Raw genomic sequence first — 20,344 nt, 5'->3', positions numbered from 1 at the left:
GGGAGGGGATGGGGAGGGGAAGGGAAGGGGAGGGGAAGGGGAGGGGAAGGGGAGGGGAGGGGAAGGGGAGGGGAAGGGGAGGGGAAGGGGAGGGGAAGGGGAGGGGAGGAGAAGGGAAGGGGAAGGGGAGGGGAAGGGAAGGGAAGGCGAGGGGAAGGAAAGGGGGAGGGAGAAGTAATGAATAATGAAACACACCACAGCTCAACCATACGACCATCGTCTCGCTTCGCCGAGTGCCATCATAAGCCGGAGAAATAATTACTTCAGGGGGCACACACGTCTTAGCTAGTCCGAGATGGACTTCCCTTGCGCGGCTTGCTCAAACGACCCTGTATCGAATCGTGGGGCTTTGCCCCCAAAAATTGAATATTTCGGTCTCAACAAGAAGCGCTTGCATGTCATCAAGCTAAGTGCTCTCTTCAACCGGAGGCATGCTGCAAACAGCCCGAGGGTGCACCTGTAAATGCTGGCGCGAGAGAATTCTCAGTGAAGTGAACCCTCAGTGCCTTTTGCCCTGCTGCGCTTTGTGGGCCGCTGGTGAAGCCCGCCCGGCGCCATGTTATACGCATCCGCGCACATCAGTGGCCAAACACGCGCACGCAACCACTCACAAGCGCAATCCGGAGTCCCGGAGAGACAGCCACACCCAACTCGGAATTTACGGGCTGTCTTGGCAGTTTGTAGGTATTGTCCATATCCACGGAAAGGACCCACGTGCCGTTTGGATGAGTCGTCCTGTACAACAGTTGGCCCTGTACGAAATGCAGCAGCCGAACGTACGGCAAGCCGCAAAGCACACGTGTTGCATGTTAGCAGGTTCGCCATGCATTCAGGAGCGTTCATGCACATGCTTCTACATTGTAATAGTACGGGGAAGAGGCGTCTACATATATCTATATGTAACTATCTGTAAATAAATAGATAGGAATGCATAGGATGTGCAAACTACTATGTGTTGCTTAGAGGTTGGCGACCCTTGGCGGTTATTGTTTGTGTCATGTACGGAAGGCAACGGTTGATAGCGGATCGCCATCTATCTATCTATCTATCTATCTATCTATCAATCTAGCTATCAATCTAGCTATCTAGCTATCTGGCGACCCCTGGTCCCCTTCGAAGGGTAAGAGCAGCACTGCCCCGCCGGAGCGCACCTGTAGAGGTACGACAGTTGCATCGGCCATGGGATCATAACCGGAGAAGTCGTACTCGGCACCTGTGCGAAGGCAATAGACGGCAAGGCATAAATACCCTAGATGGATATTTAGTGTGAGACTTGCCGCTTGGATGCCGTTCACATTCGTCGATTCGTCGCCCAGAAGCCTCCCACTCTGTAACATTACAAACATTCGTCGATATCGACGTTTATCGCGATGCCTCCCTATGCTGGCGATCATCTAAGCGATTGAGGCAGGTGAGGTAGGAGAGGCGGTTGTGGACGGCATGGCGCGGTGGCGATGGTGCCGGTAGCGCACTTAAGTGTGTGTGTGTGTGTGTGTGTATGTGTATGTGTATGTGTATGTGTATGTGTATGTGTGCCTGTGTGTGTGCCTGTGTGTGTGCCTGTGTGTGCGCCTGTGCGCCTGTGTGTCTGTGTCTCTGTGAGTATTACATCCGCTGCTTGTACGAGCAATTAGGGGTCACGCCTTAACGAACCAAAAGGTTCCAACACAAAAGGCCGACACTGAAGCCAATGCAACAGCCACAAAGGTACGCGCAAACACACACGCGCGAGGTAAAGGAGAAGGCGGAAAACCAACCAAAATAATGAAACTGGCACGTTAACAGAAAGAACAGGCACTGCTAACAGGGGTAACCACCAGAACGAGACAGATACGGTGATACAAGCAAAGTTTGGCTGCTGTGCCACTTAACCAACCATGTAGGTATGCGCATCTATACAAGTGACGCAGAGCTCACCGCAGCGCGTAGAGGACAGCAGTGAAACAACTGTGAGATATTCCAGGGTGAGCAGCGCGCGCCTCGCTCGGTGCTGGCAGCGCCGCTGTTGCAGAGCCCGGCACAAGCAGCAGCTTTGTATCATGTCGCTTTTAGGCTTCGACAACCTGAGCCAGTGACAGGGATAAAGGGAACGAGTTTGCATTTCAAGCTTTACAATTGGTCTTGCAGAATAGGATTCTGGAAGCCGCCAGTGAGTCCACACGCTGTTGGCGGGTTATCCCAACGACGGGAGGCTTTTGGATAACCCGATCGTGTGTGCAGCCAATTACCATAACATAGAAGGTATATGTGATTTGATTAATGGTAGGTGTGATCAGCGCACTCCCGTGCTGGAAAGTTGGATGGACATCCATGGCATCGACATGGCTGCAGGAACTTGAGGTGCGACTTCAGTACGAGAATACAAAACTCCCCAACGCCGATTTATCAAATACTCCTAAGGTAGCCATCCAGCTTTTAACAGAACGATTAACATGCTGCAGCTTGTTGCGGTCGACTTGGGTTAAAACGGCTGACTTGGGTTAAAACATTGGTCAAGATCAATACATCCAGCTTACCTCAACAGGTTGCGACCAATTTATAAAAACGTAACCTAACAACTCTCTATCCGTGGGCTGGTGCCGCTTCCAAAGAGAATATATCCAGACAAGCTCGACTGAATTAATTGATATGCTTTGAGTTATATATTACACTGTGATTCAAATATCAACCTGAGTTTAGATGTAGATGGGCCGTTTAGCGCGAGTCCAACGATGAGCTGTCTTACAAGCTTACCTAATAACTCTGGGCAACCATGAAAAACTATGCAACAATGCTCCGTAATTTACCACATTTATTAAGCAACTGTGCTTCCTCGGACCAGCTCCAACCTTCGCTGCAGGTAGCTTCCATTCGGCTACACTGCTTACGGAAGGCTTGGAAGGTCACCTAACCAGCTCCTAAACCGAAAATTATTGGCTCTTACGTATGTTACATAATCATTAATATTTAACTCGTGCTTCTCCACCCTGGCCTTCCAAGTTTATCCTTCGCGTGTGTCGTCGCCGACTGAGGTGAAAATTACCGGATATGCGACGAGCAAACGTGACCCTGGACTTTGTTACATACCAGCTAGCTTAGGCAAGTCGTCCGGGAACCTTCCGTGGGCACCCATCGTAGTGCACAGTCCAGATCGTTTATAGTTTCTTGCGGGGATGGAAACGGGTGAGCAACCCTGTCCTGGCATGACCAAAAACGCGATTGCCAACGCCGTGCGCAAACCTTTCCTGCCGAAGGCGACCTTCCTCTCTGCTGTCCACCTAGACGAAAAATATCCCCAGGTCGGTAGCAATTACACACAATCCTCGTAACCGCGTTTCAAAGGTCGTGCAAAAAACGAGGATTACTAAGTCCTTCCCCAGCAGAATACTGTAATGCTTTTACATTTTACACTCCCTCACGAAATCAGCAGTATGAAGCATCGCCTTCCCCCTGTCGAGACCATGCCCACCATCGACCACCCTTACGGCCATTAGCAGACCAGCTTATGACTAATAATTGAAGACACTTGTACGCAGGTTTCAAAAGCAGCACATACCTGTAAGGTCCCATCGTTTACTTCTGGCATAAGGACATAAGGATCATTGTTGACCCTTACTTCCGCCCACATTGTGCACCACCTTCCGCCTTGCTTGAGCTTATTGCACTGAGTTGCGCTGGCAGTGTCACGCGCACGCTCAACCAATTGAAACGTGCGTTCCCTTAGCCTATCGCGACCCATCGACAATCCTCGCGCATGTACGGATGCGGCAGCTGCGGTGCGTCCCGTCCTTGTTAAGGAAGGTCAAATCGATCGAAAAGCTGCTCGCTGCTGGCAAGTGCACGCGCCCTCAACAGGTGCAGCTATCCATATGTCGTCAGTGGACAAGTGAACCATCTTGGCGCATAGACCAGCAGCAGAAAGCACACACAGGCACACACATCCAGCCCCGTTTCCCATCAAGAGCCCCCGGTCCACGTGTAGTCGCCTCAATAGGGGCAATGTTACTTCTATGCCGACTGCTGAATGGCGGGTAAGAGGCTCCGTAACGGTGCTTACATGCATGTCCAGCTTACCCACGCCACCTTGCGCGCGGCTAAATACTAAATGAAGTAAAACTTTTGGTCGCCTATAGGCCACACCATCATATAAATGATCGATACCCGTTAGGGTCAAAAGTCTTTCCGATGGTGGAAGGCATTGCGCCCCTAATTGATGGACGGTGGTGACCTGGGATAAAGTTAACCTGCGAGCCGGCCAGGAACGGAGTTGGGCCGCTGTCGACCCGGCAGATTCCGTTGGATACTGGTGGTGGGTGCGGAACCTGAGCGATCCACTGAGAAGTTGACTAGGGTGACTAGATGAGGGTGCCCCGAAATACCGGGGAAGGCAGGGTTTCGCAGGGTAGCTGCCACGGGCGAAGATACACCCCCCTGTTTTACACATCATATAGAAGATAAGTAGAACCCGTCTAATTGATGAGTGGTTGCAAGGCGCCTTTGAAGGTTGCTGTCTTAAGTTCGTGCGTGATTTCAGCCTTCCGACAGCAATTAATTAACCACCAAATGCAACGTTGGCACAGTAAGTTGGATCTAGGGAAATTAGTCCCCGGGCGAATCTCAGTCAATCGTCGGCGGTGCCATCAACCCATCGAGGCCCCGCCCGGAGCCCCTGATGGTAATTACAAATGTTTCTGTTGGCTTTTCGAATTTGAGAAGTGCGTGCGTACCGAGAACCTACTACAGGGAGGGCTTACCGGGCCCACCGTCAGACCATTTCCAACGTTCAATTAACAGATGTAGCGGGTCTCCTCCCCCCCACACACACATTGCAACTGCCAAAAGACACCGTAACAAGGCAACACAAGCCTTGCAAATGGGGCCTACATCTGTCACACATACATGTGCATTTGCTTGCCTATACTTGCTGTGGCCGCTACCTGATAACAAAAAAAGAAAGCCCCATCCGCCTGCCTAGGCGCCACATACATACATACGCGCGCCACCCAACCCAAGACAGTTACGGGAATTAGCTAGATAACTATGACAACCTATGGGGACGTGTCCCAATGGAATTAGCTAGATAGCTATGACAACCTATGGGGACGAGTCCCAAAGGAAATTCAAACGGTGTTACAATACTAGATCCAGCATTGTAACACCGCGCACATGAAACTTACGACATGAGTGCTGGAAGCGGCCGACCATTGGCCAAACAAAAAAAGTACAGCACGCACCGTGCAAGGCAGGTAGGTAGGTAGGTAGGTAGGTAGGTAGGTAGGTAGGTAGGTAGGTGAGTAACACGCAAGCAAACCTTAGCGAGGCCCAGACAGCTGACCCGCTGTCTGTAGCAAGGAGAGGAAAAGCGCCCTCGGGTAACCCACAGGCCGTATTAAATCATCATCATCATCATCATCATATATTCCCGAGGTATGTGTGTGAGTGTTGTTCATTACTCTCCAACACCTCCATACTCGTCTCCCAGTCATTCATCACAAGACATGCGCCACGCGTGATCGCAACAGCAGCAGGCGGCGCATTCCGCATACTTTCACACACACACACGCATGCGTGCATCGGTAAAGTTATTGAATTACTCACTGGGGCGTTTTCCGGTATCACCGTTAATAAGATCCTTAAGGCACATCGCAATAATGGCGATCACTTGCGCTCCTTACGCTCACCATGCATGCACCGCCGTAAACGCATTTTCCTGCATCTTTACTATGCTTCCGCCTTGCAGGCACGCACCTTGCATGCAGCACCTATCTGAAGCCGCTATTACACACACCTAATTCCTGTACTTTACACTATCCTATCTACGCACTTATGCAGGCCTCGAAAGCTAATCATCTGCCACTATTACTTATGCATGTATGCATGTATAAAGCTTTTTATGAAAAACATACGTGATCCGCTTGTCGGATAAGGGGATATTGATAACCTTTATGTCGTACGTGCGTGTAAGCACACGCAGCATGCACCCATGCTCGTTGAGCTTGCGGTTGCACATGTGCTGTACAGCACGTAGGACTTGAAAAGAACAGCCCATATTATTCCCCCCCCCGGCCCCTACGCACGAGTTTCTTAGAGCCCTCCGCCTGCAAGTAATAACCAACTTGCTCGTCCGTCATACATAGCACGGCAATCGATAATGTCCTGCCACCGTCCAATTCATAAATCCAACGAGCATGAACTACTCTTGCCACTTGCCTCGTTAGGGACACACCATCTATTGCCTAGAGGGTCAGGATCAGCTCTAGATGAAGGCATACGGGATGCAACACTATTTATAACGAACTGAAGTTGGCGCTACCCGGTGCGCTATCGATAGATATCTGGAGCGGTTCTGCCCAGCGAAGCCCCACCGCCACACCCCACCCATGGGACCAATGAACCAACAAAACGAACTAACTGACTGCGCACGCCTCCATCACGCAAGTGTAATAATAAGCATGCCCAGCATCCATGATCCCGTCCAGAATGAGGCGAGCACAAGCAGGACAATGCCACTACCCCCAATGTAAATAGTTGTTCGGGGGGCATTTCCGAGGTGGTTAATGAACGAATAACGTGCAAGGTAAAAATGCATATAGATATACATATGTATGGTGTGGTGTATCATCTCCGGGTCTAGGTACTAGCTAGGTAACAGCTCATTATGTAACAGTTAATTATTATAATTATATCTAAAAAAACGTAGTGTGCACACGTTCGCTCTGTAGGAGATAGACAGCTGGTAGCAGCTGGTAACGAATAGGAAAGATCTGGATAAGCCAACGCATATGCGGCAGTCCGATTCTCAATCATGTCCTCAGCATCGCACACCCACACAGGTAGGCACGATTGGGCTGTGTATATGCTGCCACGCCACGAAGAGCAACACCCAACCAACTAATCCTCGAGCTACCGCTTTCAAAAGCTTTGGACATGCAGGCACAATAGTACACTAGTGTAGTAGTACTACTACTGTTGCATGCCACACAAGGTCGTGGACTAGCTATAAATGTAGCCGGCACTCGTGTAGCCGGCGCCGGCGGCAGCAGCAGCATCTGTTGAGACATGGCCGGCATGTACGTCATCAGCAAAGACGACGCAAGACAAGACCTTTCATTCATTCTACCTTTCATTGTAACTTCGGCGGCCTAAACTACCGTATTCGCCCTTTTTTATCATCGGAGATTGCTTGCTGTATGTACGCTGTATGTTCATGGCACCATTCTACATACGCTATCAGGCACGCACCGTCCGATGGTTCGTCATCGAGTCGATGACGAATACGCAACAGCTGAATGTATATTCATATGCGACACAAAAAAGTATTCATGCGCAATAGATGACATGCCTCGTGATGAATGTATGCACAGTCGAACGTGCAATAAACGTGCTGATACATGATCGTCAGTAAAATTTTGATCACCTAAAGGTGACACCCTCATGTATTAGGCAAGTAGGGACCGTCCCTACCTACCATACGAGGGTGTCGCCTGAAGCATCAGTAAATGTTTTACTGACTGAATCATAATGATTGCTCCGAGCGCGGTACCGACGGCAGCAGAGTCGCGCACAACCCGCACAGCAAAAGACCTTGCAGGTGATAGCTAGGAAGAAACCAGGCAAGACAGCACCGGCAGATGCCGGTCAGCCCTCCGACTGGAACCCAACGTCCTGCAGATGCAGATGAATGGCTTTTAAGGTAAACGTTTTACCCTGCAGAGTCAGTCAGGAAGTGTGGAACTCTCGACGCTACAGGACCTCCACGGCGCGCGCACGCACAGCCATCCTCAAACCACGCGTCATAAGAAGTGCGCAACCGGATAGCTAGCTGGGAGGGAGGCACTGAAGCCCTCCTGTCCTTAGCTGCTGTTCGATTGCTGCTACTGCCATGCACAACTGTGCTGCTGCGTGAGGTCAACCCCATTTCTTGGGTGGAGGGCTCCTAGCAGGGGATGGCCTCGGCGGCGTTGCTTTAAATTTACCCGGGGCCATTGGTAGCGGGGGCCCAGCAGGTTGCGTCGGAGGCCGTGGGGCCGGGGGCTTAATAGAACGTCCTAATGGCGGCGGCCGGGACGGCATTTTGCGAGGCCGTGGGGACATAATCGGCGATGATATCTGTAGTTTTTTAGGTGAGGGTGATGAAGGTGGCGGTGGGGGCGAGGGAGGTGGTGGTGAGGGCATACTGGGAGACGAGGGCGGCGGGGGCAGGCGACGAGGCGAGGGCAATTCTCGGGGCGTGGCTGGTCTTATCAACAGCGGCTTGGCGGCCGCTATCGGCAGCGGCGGCCTGGAGATAGCCAGTGAAGAAGAGGAAAGAGGCGGAGAAAGCCTGCACAGGCACAATGAGGGTTTATGCGGCGCGAAGCTGATTGTCAGGACTGATCTCCCGAACTGGAACTGACGCACGCTAGAAGCGTTAGTGCCCCAGGGAAAGATTGTTTGCACGCATGCCGGCATTGTTCACGGTCCTGCACGGTATTGCGTCAAAAAGTTAACCAAAGTCGCTGCAACTAGTGCCACTCTTATAACAGTAAACCACAGTAAAGCACAGAAAGCGCGTAACAGGCGCAGAAGTCAAATACAAAATGCGCCAATACAAAACATTGACGACGATTTAATGGGCGTGCACTTACAATGGACCGTTCACACAATCCCTGGGACTTGTCGTGAAGCGACACATCTGAACGAAGATGGACGTGTTTGAACTCATCAGGATTTCTGCAAGACGCGCGAGACCGGGCATGCGTAGCAGATAGAAGTCAGCTTGCCTGCGAACTAAAGAAGCCTCTGTCTGCAAACCATGGCCAGCAGGCCGCCGCCGGTGAAGGTGGCACAGACACAGCAGACACAGCAGCAGATTGAACGAAGATGACGCAAGCAACAAAGTGTCAGGTCCATATGGTTTATATGGCTTACCTCCCGCAACGATGAGTAGTTTATAATTCGAGAAGGTCAAGTTGGTTCCGGAATTCATGACGCCGATTATAGAGACTCTGGGGTCGTTGCAAACCGAGGGATCGTTGTCGATGTCTTTGCTTAGCTCGTGGATGTTCAGCTGCAAGCAAGGGGAAAATAAATCGGTATCAGTAATTTTGCGGGAAGTAATGTTTTTCGGGGAAGTAGTAAGCAAAAGTAAACAAAAAAGTAAATCCTCAATCCCTCTCTAGCTGCGACACAAAGACGTGCGAACATGTGCTAAACATCGCTTATTGCTTACATACGTTGCAACTAGCTAGGGATGTATGTGTGCGTACGTATGTACATGCAGGGAACATGTAGTTGCGCAGATGGATAAATTCGTACACAATTCTGCGCAAGAGATAGACAGGAGTAATAGACCAAATCCTACCAGCAATGCCTACGTTCCGTGCGGGCACCTAAAACCTTTCCATCAGCAAGACTGGTTGGCGCGCCGAAAAATGATCAGTAACAACTTAATACGTAGAGACACGACCGCATAAACACACGACGTAAGTGCAGATGGCATAGCGAAATAGCTATCGTACAGTACGACACAAAAACCGTCACGTGGTGTCAGCATGCAGATGACAGTCCATTGGGAGCGAGCTGCTGGCATGTATGTACGGCAATGCACGGCTTCACCTTCCGGTTAAATCCAGGCAAAAGGTCACTATCGCCTGCAGCCTTAATCCTGAAGGCGATGTAAACGTTCCTGCAAAGGAGGTCAGCCCCATGCGGCACAGCCCCGACCGACCGTCATCGCCCACGCAGGCCACAAACACACAATTAGGAAAAATGCGGACATCGCAAAGATATTCAAGAGCCTCGGAGTAAAAACTCAACATGGCATCTACAGCACTGTAGTAGCTGGCCGCTGAAAAGGCCTCTCAAGATGCTGGTGGTCGCGCTACGCACGTATTTGTATAGCCGTACTGTGTACCAGCTACTACAAGCACATAGAACAGCTTAAAAGGCTCAGGGGGTATGCGATCATGACCGCACCCTGTGTGTACCCACAAAATACACATTCATGCATATCTATATATGCGTATGTCTCATCATTCCTTACACGAGTGCTTTTGTTAGGAAAGAAAAAGATTAAATTAGGATATCTGGTGGCATCCGAGGTGGCTCTAGCCAGTGGCAGCCCACCAAGAAGTACTAGTGTGTGAGGAATGCGGTGAGGGTCAACCGACCTACTTCGTGTATCCGGTCCCAAGCCAGTCGGGCTGTACCCGGAGCATGACACCCGTAGGGCCCACGGCGGTGGCCGGTAGCGTGAAGTTCATGAAGATGTGCAGAGGGAAGTTGGAGGAGTTCAGCTGAGCCAGTGGAGTGGCCCAGCCCAGACGCCAAAGCTCGGGGGCAGACGGGCAACTTTCTCCAAATCCCATGGGCGTTGACAAATCATTGTACTCCGCGCCATTTCTCCATCCGTGGTACAGCCCAAAATTATGGAGGAGCTCTTGCATGACTGTAGCTTTCCGAATAATTCCCTTGAGAAGCAGCAGCAGCAGCAGCATCAGCAGCAGGTGTTCGTGGAGGAAGCGCATCCAAAGCAAGGGGCAGCGGGATCCTTGTGGCATCGTGGTGGGTAACGGTGAACTAGGAGTGAACTAGGCGCCGGCAAGATACGCTCGGCAGGTAGGTGGGAGAGTGGGTTATGTAGTAAGTGAGGAAAGCAGCAGGAAGTGGCGCGGGCGCGCGCATCCACCCGTGTAGTAATGCAGCCTGTGCTGGCGACCGGATCACATCACAGATCATATAGACAGATCAGATAGAGCCCCAAGCATGGTGAAGCACGCGACGAATGAACGAACGAACAAACGACCAAGGCAGCAAGAGCAGCACAACGGAAGGTCACGGAAGGTCCAAATGCTGGGAACTGTGACATCAGGAAGTCTGTCACATACATCCCAGTCACAGCGTTAACCAGCTAGTGATCCGTGGTCGCGAGGACACTGCACCTGCATTCATAGCCATCGCCTTCCTGCAGAGACGATATGCTCCCTGCCTCGTATTAGCTGCTACTCGGCCGCTACTTAGCCGCTACTCAGCTACTACTCGACCGTTACTTAGCCGCTACTCAGCTGCTACTCGGCCGCTACTTAGCCGCTACTCAGCTGCTACTCGGCCGTTACTTAGCCGCTACTCAGCTACTACTCGACCGTTACTTAGCCGCTACTCAGCTGCTACTCGGCCGCTACTTAGCCGCTACTCAGCTGCTACTCGGCCGTTACTTAGCCGCTACTCAGCTGCTACTCGGCCGCTACTTAGCCGCTACTCAGCTGCTACTCGGCCGCTACTTAGCCGCTACTCAGCTACTACTCACGAATAGATCTGGTGCAAACCACGTCTGAGTTCCTGGGACATCCGCAAGTCCCATCCAGCGGCAAGTGTCCACTATGCGCATGGGTACGACGTAGAGCAGGTGCGAATATGAAGAAGTCCTTATACCTGCCCGGTGCACAGGTGCAACCGGCAGAGGCGGCGGGGGCCGGCGAAAGCAAATCAAAAGGGTTCGAAGTCGGCTGAATGATGTATGTTTGTGTATATGACATGCATGCGCCTGCTACCACGACGCTACTGCTTACTGCTGCACGTGAACCCTATGCGTAATCGGCATCCCATTATACATGCATGAATCACACACCCTACGGCACTGATTGGGTAGGTAACCGATGTTACCCACCTTCTACCCCCAGGGTTACGCTTAAGGGGGGGTTACCCCCCGTTTTATGCCATAGGGTGATACGTGTAACACATACGCTTATCCAGGATCTGTCAATTCGCTCCTTTCGAACAAGCGGCACGTACTGCTGTTGGACGTTCCTACTAACCCTATCTGTCTGCAGTGATTGTCAGGAAGAGAGCATTTATGCGCAACTTAAAGGTCGCTTCCTCAAGCACCAGGTGCACCAAGAGCCTATCGGTAACTTGGGAGTTAAAAGACAGACATACAGATGTACATTTAATTGTCTGTATGTGGTTCTAATGGATCGCCCTAACTCCTAATTAGGATCGTCAACAGCGCACGAACCTTGTGGTAGTGCCTTTCGCGCCGCTAGGGAAATGGCATCATGGTCGCAGCTGAGGATGTCCCGGGAGCATGGCACCAACGTGGACACAACCTGCACGTTGTCATCACATCACGCATGCATGCATGCAAGCATGCAAGTGTAACAATTCTTATTCAAAATCGTGTGTCTGGTTTATCATTCACAAATTGATTAAGGGTTACATCGAAAAGGGAATACGTTGACACGGTCAGGCCAATATTAATCCCCGGGCACTGCTACTATTATTTACGAGGATATGGCTAATTGTGTATGTGATCGGGGCCCCGCTGCGTAGACGCGCGCACGGGCATCCAGTTTACTGCTGCCACAGCAGATAGAGCAACAAGACATGATGACGATCCCTACCTATTACAAGGGGGTGTCGCTTTTAGGTGGTCAAAAACTTTAATGACACGCGCCTAACCTTTTCCTCTTTTTCCCTTGGTGTCTTCCCCGCTGTAGTAGCTGGCCGCTGAAAAGGCGGTACATCGGCATCCTTTCCTCACCAAAGCGTTTCCAACCAGCAACAACTAATATGTTCCAGCAGAGACACAAACGCACCGTCAGCGCGCTCGTGTCAATAACCATCTTGCCAAAGCTGCAATTGCCGAAGAAATCCACCAGCCCGTTGGGTTGGATGAAAAGGTCTAGTACTTCCCGATCCTGCGGCGGCACAAAAAAACAAAAAACATTTTGGCTGGATTTCCCTCATCCAGTATCCTTGATGTAAGGAACAAGCCTGTTGCAGTTACAAGGCACATACATACAAACTTACATACTAGGGTTTGGCACTACTGGTAACGCGCGACCATTGCCCCCCGGGAGATCCCGGGATCGATACCCATTTGGGTCAGAGTCCTTCCGATGGTGGAAGGCATTGCGCCCCTAGTTCATGGACGGTGGTGACCTGGGATTAAGTTAACCTGCGAGCTGATCAGGAATGGAGTTGGGCTGCTGTCGACCCGGCAGATTCCGTTAGATGCTGGTGGTGGGTGCGGAACCTGAGCGATCCACTGAGAAGTTGACTAGGGTGACTGGATGAGGGTGCCCCGAAATACCGGGGAAGGCAGGGTTTCGCAGGGTAGCTGCCACAGGCGAAGATACACCCCCCTGTTTCACACAGCATACAAACTGACAAAAGTGTGTTGAAGGGCAGGATCCATCAGAAATCAGAAATCCCCTGAATAGCACATACTGTAGCATATTACATATTCTCCGTGTCATGCTGATGCATCCTGCTGCGCCGTACCCCCAAATCTTCGCCGCGTGAGATTCGCATCGCGGGTCATCACAGCGGAGCATTCGACATTGACACAGACGGTGCATTTAGGCGCTAATTGCGTGGTGCTAGCAAAGGGGATGAGAACAAGACAAAAAAACACCAGCTGTCCCGTATTTTTTGGATCGCTTTATTACACGTACGTGCACGCGGCCTCAACATGTACGGCTGATTTGTCCCGATGCACAACAGTACATCTATAATGATGCGCAACAACACAACAGAACACAACACAAACGAACCGCCCGCCCCATCCGCAATAGTTGATCATCCACGTGAATTCGCTCACCGTCATTCCCGGTTGGCTGCCGCACACCGAGGATGCACTCAGATTGACAGTCATCACGAGCAGCCGCAGCGTTTGGTCGGCAAGGGGCGGCGGCACGGACGCCGCCGCTCGAATGACCTTCACGTCCGAGATGTCCGTACAGCGTGGGATGTTGGGACCGACCGTGTTGCAGGTCTACCGGCGGTTGTGCGGACATGTACGGCACACGGGATATGTAGCCGTCGATACATCATCTCACAGCAGGCAGGCAGGCTGGTAGCTTGGCAGGCAGGCAGGTTGGTAGGTTGGTACGTTGGCAGGCAGGTTGGCAGGTTGGTAGGTTGGTAGGTTGGTACGTTGGCAGGCAGGCAGGTTGGTAGGCTGGTACGTTGGCAGGCAGGTTGACAGGCTGGTGAATTGGCAGGCAGGCAGGCAGGCAGGCAGGCAGGCAGGCAGGCAGGCAGGCAGGCAGGCAGGCAGGCAGGCAGGCAGGCAGGCAGGCAGGCAGGTAGGCAGGCAGGCAGGCAGGCAGGTAGGCAGGCAGGCAGGCAGGCAATAAAACAGCAACAATGTGGCCACGTGGAAATAGAGGTACTATGAATCTGCGGCGGTAGTGGTAGCAGTCCAGCCTCACAGCTCAACGAGTAACCAGCTGCCTAATCTCAACGCACACCCCGGGACCATCCGACGAGGTGCGTGCGGAGGCATCTACGTACATACGATTTTGTTGTTGTAACCTACGAACAGCACCAACAGCACCAGCAACATCAGCTGCCGCCGCAAACATCCCGTAAATCCTATAGAAACCTATAAATCGCTTCGCCTTAACACAGCCGCAATCACCGGATAAATTCCAGATCAGAATCTTGTGCGTCATGCTTTTGAAAGATTAACCTGGGCATGAAGTAAGAGGACATCTTGTGCTGATGAACCATTCACAAAACCAAGGTTGCCTCCGTGTCGTCGGCGCTCTACGTATAGCCATGCGCAGAGTTACAAGATAACAGTTCCGCACACGCGTGGGGGGGTGTCCTTAACGACCGTGGGAGCCATGGACGAACACGCAGTCATCAACAGCAACGCACAGCTTCATGACCTGTCGTTATACTTCCCCACCAGCCCACATCTGTGTACTGTACAACAGTAAGTTTGGTTGTCGGTTAACTCAATTTGCCGCAACCCCAGTTTGCGTACATGCGTGCGAAACACGTACGCTAGCACGCACCGCACCGCACCGCACTTACCAGAGAAATCCAGCTCGCGGGCGGAATAGGCTCGCCCGAGGAGGGCTCCAGAGGCTGCCAAGGCAGACGGTAAATAGTGTCGTTTTTGCTCGCCGCCAGCACCCAGGTTCCCACTGGCAGTGTAGTCCGGTAGGCGAGTTTGCCCTATATACGTACATAAATACGGAACGAGCGAGGTTGCGACAGGGGGGTTGAGACTTCGATTACGGTTGGTTACGGTTGGTTACGGTTGGTCAGGCAAGCAAGGGAACCGAAAGCCAATCCAAGCAACGGAACCTACTGTCTGGCGAGGTGTGTGTGGTGAGGTGATCGCATGCTGGTGAGAGCAGTATCACGCATGTTTATCTGCTGCGCCTGTCCGACGAGAGTATAATTTTGGATTGATCAATGCCATGAGTTAGCAGCAGGGCTGCCACGATTGGAACTCTTACGCCTTGCTTTCCAATCTCCTGGGGAGAAGTGTGCACCGTGGGTACACCATGCGTACCATGCGTAAAAGCCTCAGTAAGGGAGATCGTGAGTCCATCACCATTTTTGCATATTGTCTCATCTTTGTTCGCCTGATAGCAATCTTCTCCTCGGGGTTCAACAGGGATCCAACCAGTCCTCTAGCCGGCTCCCTAGCCGGTAGACTTCAGAACCCCGTAAGAAGGATTCTGAAGTCCATCGGGTAGGGAGCCGGCTAGGGGACCGATTAGGCGTTCTATCGCGCAATGCTAGGCGGGCTCACCTGTATAGTGATGGCCGCCGCTGTAGTTGCTGTGGTGAGACTTGGCGAAACGTCCCGGGCAGCGAGTGAACCTGCCACATGGGTAGCCGCCCTTAAAGCTATAATGGAAAATCTGCTGGTATGGATGGATACGGTGGTACGGCACACGCTTTGTACGGCACCCTCACTCTTCTCGTAGGGTTTCATACGTGCCATATTGACCCTTGGTTTCACTGCTCTCAACCACTTAATGCACGCGTGGGCCAAAACTAGGAAAATGCAAAAGGACTACTCAACAGCTTTCAGGTCGTGTGAAACATTTGCGTCGAAAAAAATTAGCAGTTTAGTACGCCTATCATGCATACTCGCTGCATGGCACATGCATGCACGTCCACGGAGGTGCCGGAGCAATAAAATAATGAAATGGACGTGGAAAAAGAAAGAGCGGTAGAACTGAGTCAGGACGGCGTTCCCGCAATTCCTGGATTGGTGGTTTTCGGGGTTGGTGTTGCAACCAACCCGCCGTAGAGTTTTGGTGCAGCCGAGGAATGTGTGCATGTATTTGTTAGTAAAATAATAGATGCGGTCATCGTCATGTATTGAGAGGTTCCGCTGAAGTGCGAATCTTGAAGGCAGGGTAAAAGATGAGAATTGCCCCGGAGCTGCTCCGCCAGAGCGCTGTCCGTAACGGCTATTGCACAGAATCGTACGTGGCGGGCACAAAGACGCGCACGTATACACAGCTTCCTAGCAAGCACCTTACAGAGGCATCGCGGCTTACCCTCGTGTCCAATAAGGGAAAACAGCAGCACCGAAAGGAGTGGTTTAAGGCCTGAAGTTGCTTTTGGCTGGAAGCCCGAGGACCGCTCCTGCTGCCTTCGGGACCGTTGTCGCTGGCGGAACGGACGGCGGTGTGCGTCCATCCCTGACATGATGGCTTTTGACCAGAACAGTTTTATTCTCTTTATAGATACTGATATAAGATGCCTGCCTTTGAGGGATCCCAGGTTGTAACCGCACCTAGGCCTGTCTGTCACTTGAGCTTCAACTCAGGGAGATCAGAGACAGAAAACTGTGGGATAGGTAAAGCCGCAATGCGTAAAGAGGATCCGGCGGCTGGCTTGAAGTAAAGCGTGCGCGCCAAGGATTCCAGACGCAGGCGACAGGCGTGTTGCCATAAAGCAACACCTAATGTTTTGGGTCCTGCAATCCGCATAAAATCTATTAAGAAAATAAAAGTGGAAAGTATAACTTTTGGCAAAAGCTTGTGAGTAAATTGGAAGAAATCGTACCTTCGTAATGTGATTTCGAGTTATAGGTGCCGCGCTGATCACCGTACCTTCATGGCAAGACTGTTGCGTAGCGGAGAGCTCAATTAAAGAAATGTCGAAGTAGCTCCGTGTCTGACCTTGAGACAATAGTCCTAACAAACAACAACAAACAGCTTTCACTGCAAGGACGCGTTGTACATCATCCCTCACGTTTTAACAATCTTTTGCAGTAAGCGCTATCGATCTACTGGTTTGCCAGCATTAGAGTGTAATGGGAACGTAATCAATACTAGTATGTCCTCTATCTCAGCGAACACAGGTTACGGGGTCTGCCACGGTGGTTAGCAAACGCCGAGCTTTCGTCCGCGGAAATGTAATTCACTTCGCAAAGCAAATGCTGTTGCTCGAGGAAACAGGATAATGTTTCGATCTCGCGCTAAAAAAGTCGTCAGAACTATAGTTACTGTATTCGGTGATTTGTGCACATGAAAGCTATAAGGAGCCTAGGCATTAAATAAGAGGTCCGAGAGCAAACCATGGCACGTCCTTATGGAAATTTAGTTATGCGGCGTGGCATGGAAGCCAAAACAAGCCCATAATGTTCCGATGGAAGATGAAGGTAAGATGTAAGAGGTTGCATTTAAGCTACAGTCATGCAAAAATTTGCATTAGCGTTGCTTGTTTTTTCAGCTTGAGGAGTCTTGAGGAGCCGCTTCTGGTAACAGCTCACTCCGGATGCTGATACAATACACGAAAGAGCTGTTCTCATTTTCAATTCTCTGTGCCGAGATGAGAACTGAGCGGGTCGAAGGTCAATACATATGGAGCTGTGCGGCGGAGCACGGCAGATGCAGCCATTCTCCAGTGCGTGATGGTCGTTCTAATAACACCTTTACATCAACAGGGCCTCTTCGGGGCCATTTACGCAGGATATGGAGACTTATAAAAGCTTCCGCGATCGTCACTCGTCCGTGTGCCTTTCTCGCGCCCATCCAATTAAGGACTGGGGGCTACGCAGCCACCGCAGTATTAATAAGCCATACAGCTTACACAAATCTCGCCCTACTACATATGCCAGCGTGCAGCAGCTTGCATCAGCGGCTTTCCTTAGTAAGACAAAGAATCCAGCCGACATCGACACACACGCTTACACAAGCACACAGACTGCTCGTCAATCAGCTACACAAACAGTCAACAAGCTCTACCTAAATTACACACAGTCCAAAAAAGAGACGTATCACAAAGCGTGGAACGATAAACCACGGATCCTCTACAAAATCATTCGTTTCCTGCAGTACATTAACCGCCCGCCAACCCCAACCCCCTTTTTCTCCGCTACTTAAGCAGCACACTCACGGCACTTCTTAAAATTGGGCAAGACGCAGTGCCGTACAGGTTCCAACAACAGTAAAAGTCATTTCCATGGGGGGTAACAATATTACGACAAACTTGTCAACATGATACAGACGTCTCAAAGTGTTCTCCAGCCTCTCCAGCGTACAGACATGTGAGTGTCTTGCCTCTCCATCCGGTACGAGTGTACGACAGCCGTACGGTCGGGAGTGATGTAGCCGAAAGGTGTGCTACGCCGTTAGTAGCGCTACACGAAGCCCATATCCGCTGGAAGGGTTGATGGCCCCCGTTACGGTGCAACCTGCTTTAACATCTTTACATAACCAGCAGCCCACCCATCCATCCATCCATCCATCCATCCATCCAACCCGCGTGTTGTCGAGGAGGGATTTGGAAAGGGGGGGGGCAATTCCGGTGCCCCTCCAAGCGGGTCTATCGGGGGCCCCGTGGTGGTGGGGGGGCACTTCTTACGTAGGCAATGCCATGTAGGGCCCTGTGCAGATGCGGATAGATAACAGATTTATTCGCTCCGGGGAGGGAGCCAAGGCGCCGCCGGGCTGGCTGCGGAACGCGGGGCCAACCGCTGGGAAGTACGCCGGGATGATGACGATCATGATAATGATGAGGATGAGGATGATGTCACACCTACAAGCCAGGAAACAAGAGCCAAATCCTCTCTAGCGCAGTAACGCTGATCGCCGTGCGTACGGCAAGCTTTACATCACTCGAACGGCGGCGGGGCCGCGGATGCAGGAGGGGGCGGCGGCGGCGATGCCTCGTCCGGCGGCGGCGGCGACGCCTCGTCCGGTGGGGGAGGCGACGCCTCGTCCGGCGGCGGCGGCGCGTCCTTGTCGGGGGGTGGGGGATACTCTTCTGGAGGCGGGGCATCCTCGGCGGGTGGGGGAAGTTCCTCCGCGGGCGGCGGGAAGAAGTCCAAAGGTGGCGGCTCGCTTGGAGGGGATGGCGGCGGCGGCCTCCGTCGCGGTGGCGGCGACGGCGGCGGGGACGGTGAGGATGGCGGTGGCGGTGGCGGCGGCGGTGAAGGTGGTGGCGGTGTCGGCGGCGGTGGTGATGGCGGCGGCGGTCGGGGAGGCCGCGGTGGCGGCGGCGGTGGGGGCCGCGGTGGCGGCGGCGATGGGGACAGCGGTGGCGGCGGCGGTGGGGGCCGTGGCGGCGGCGACGGTGGAGGCCGTGGCGGTGGCGACGGTGGGGGTCGTGGCGGGGGTGGAGATGGCGGGGATGGTGAAGGCGGCGGTGAAGGGGGCGGTACAGGTGGCGGCGGCGGCGGCGGTGGCGGCGGTGGTGGTGGTTGTGATGGTGACGGCGGCGGCATGGACGGAGACCTGCACAAATACGGTGCAATAGTTTCCATCAGCCGTGTGCGCTGGGCAAGTAGCTGCGAACCCACGGTTGCGCGGGGGCACGGGGAGCCTTCCACAAACCCCGACCAGCCGTGTCAAACAGGGCAGCGAAGCACCACACGTAAGGAGGCGTAAATAGCACTATCGCTCAATGCCACAAATGGCAAAAAACAAAAGTAAAGCAAAAACGTCCAGTTCCCAAACCCAGAAAACAAAAAAATATCAATGTTAATATTAATGGAGTTGAGGTCACAGTTGATGGATTGAGATTCGCACGCTGGATTGGTGGCGATTGCTGAACCCTCCGTCTCTGACAATGTTCGGATGGCTGGATGAGGGGGGATCCTAGGAGGCAGTATCAACCGCCTTGGACTTCCAGTTCGGATGGCGTAGTGCAGTGTGTTGTAATGGTGGATGGTGTGCTGTATGGTGTGATAAATCGTAGAAATGACAATGTGTTCAAGTGGCCCAGAAGCCTCCCACACTGTAACAATCCAAAATTCAATTCAAATTCAAATGTTAAGTGACTCGGGTTTCACTCGCCACCGTGCTCATTAAACGAGATTCTACGGCATAATGGGACTCGGCCCGCCCGAGGGACGTGAATGGGGTTGGGAGGCCGGAAAATTGGAGACCCGGGATGTGCGTCGCGCGCACGCGCGCGTGTGTGTGTTTCTGTGTGCCGTGAGGTGGTTTAGGAGATGACGGGTTTCACAGCTCCTCTTGCCTTTTTTCCTTTCACTGGGCCCTAGATAACGAGCTAACGGCGGCGGCGACGCTCAGCTATGATAATAACGTATATATTGCCCTGAGTATTGGTCCGTCTCCGTGTGTTAAGGAAGTACGGATTACCCCCCCCCCTCCCC

At 52.3% G+C, this 20,344-nt stretch overlaps 3 protein-coding genes across 3 annotated transcripts in view; 1 reads left to right on the top strand and 2 right to left on the bottom strand.

Moving 5' to 3' along the window:
- VOLCADRAFT_91812 (uncharacterized protein) overlaps positions 1–6,028 on the bottom strand; it is a gene marked incomplete at both ends in the record, with an annotated part of 9,760 nt that extends 3,732 nt beyond the window's left edge. Inside the window, 5 exons of the mRNA XM_002951245.1 lie at positions 612–752; positions 1,152–1,213; positions 1,918–2,002; positions 3,536–3,653; positions 5,886–6,028. Of these exons, the coding sequence (XP_002951291.1) occupies positions 612–752; positions 1,152–1,213; positions 1,918–2,002; positions 3,536–3,653; positions 5,886–6,028 (549 nt within the window). The remainder of the gene's footprint in view (positions 1–611; positions 753–1,151; positions 1,214–1,917; positions 2,003–3,535; positions 3,654–5,885) is intronic.
- Positions 6,029–8,098: 2,070 nt separating this feature from the next.
- VOLCADRAFT_91811 (uncharacterized protein) lies at positions 8,099–16,425 on the bottom strand (the record flags this gene model as incomplete). Its single annotated transcript, XM_002951244.1, has 12 exons — positions 8,099–8,302; positions 8,607–8,653; positions 8,890–9,028; positions 9,577–9,646; positions 10,135–10,430; positions 11,267–11,391; positions 11,975–12,065; positions 12,555–12,656; positions 13,562–13,735; positions 14,785–14,928; positions 15,515–15,534; positions 16,275–16,425. 12 exons carry the CDS (start codon positions 16,423–16,425, stop codon positions 8,099–8,101), a joined length of 1,563 nt encoding a protein of 520 aa, XP_002951290.1.
- Positions 16,426–17,362: 937 nt separating this feature from the next.
- On the top strand, positions 17,363–19,482 carry VOLCADRAFT_91810 (uncharacterized protein; the record flags this gene model as incomplete). Its single annotated transcript, XM_002951340.1, has 2 exons — positions 17,363–17,383; positions 18,871–19,482. 2 exons carry the CDS (start codon positions 17,363–17,365, stop codon positions 19,480–19,482), a joined length of 633 nt encoding a protein of 210 aa, XP_002951386.1.
- Between the last annotated feature and the right edge of the window lie 862 nt (positions 19,483–20,344).

Source organism: Volvox carteri (assembly GCF_000143455.1).
Source record: "Volvox carteri f. nagariensis unplaced genomic scaffold VOLCAscaffold_23, whole genome shotgun sequence".
Taxonomy (NCBI): Eukaryota; Viridiplantae; Chlorophyta; class Chlorophyceae; order Chlamydomonadales; family Volvocaceae; genus Volvox; species Volvox carteri.
The sequence above is the reverse complement of the archived record's forward strand: the minus strand, read 5'-3'. Positions and strand labels throughout refer to the sequence as shown.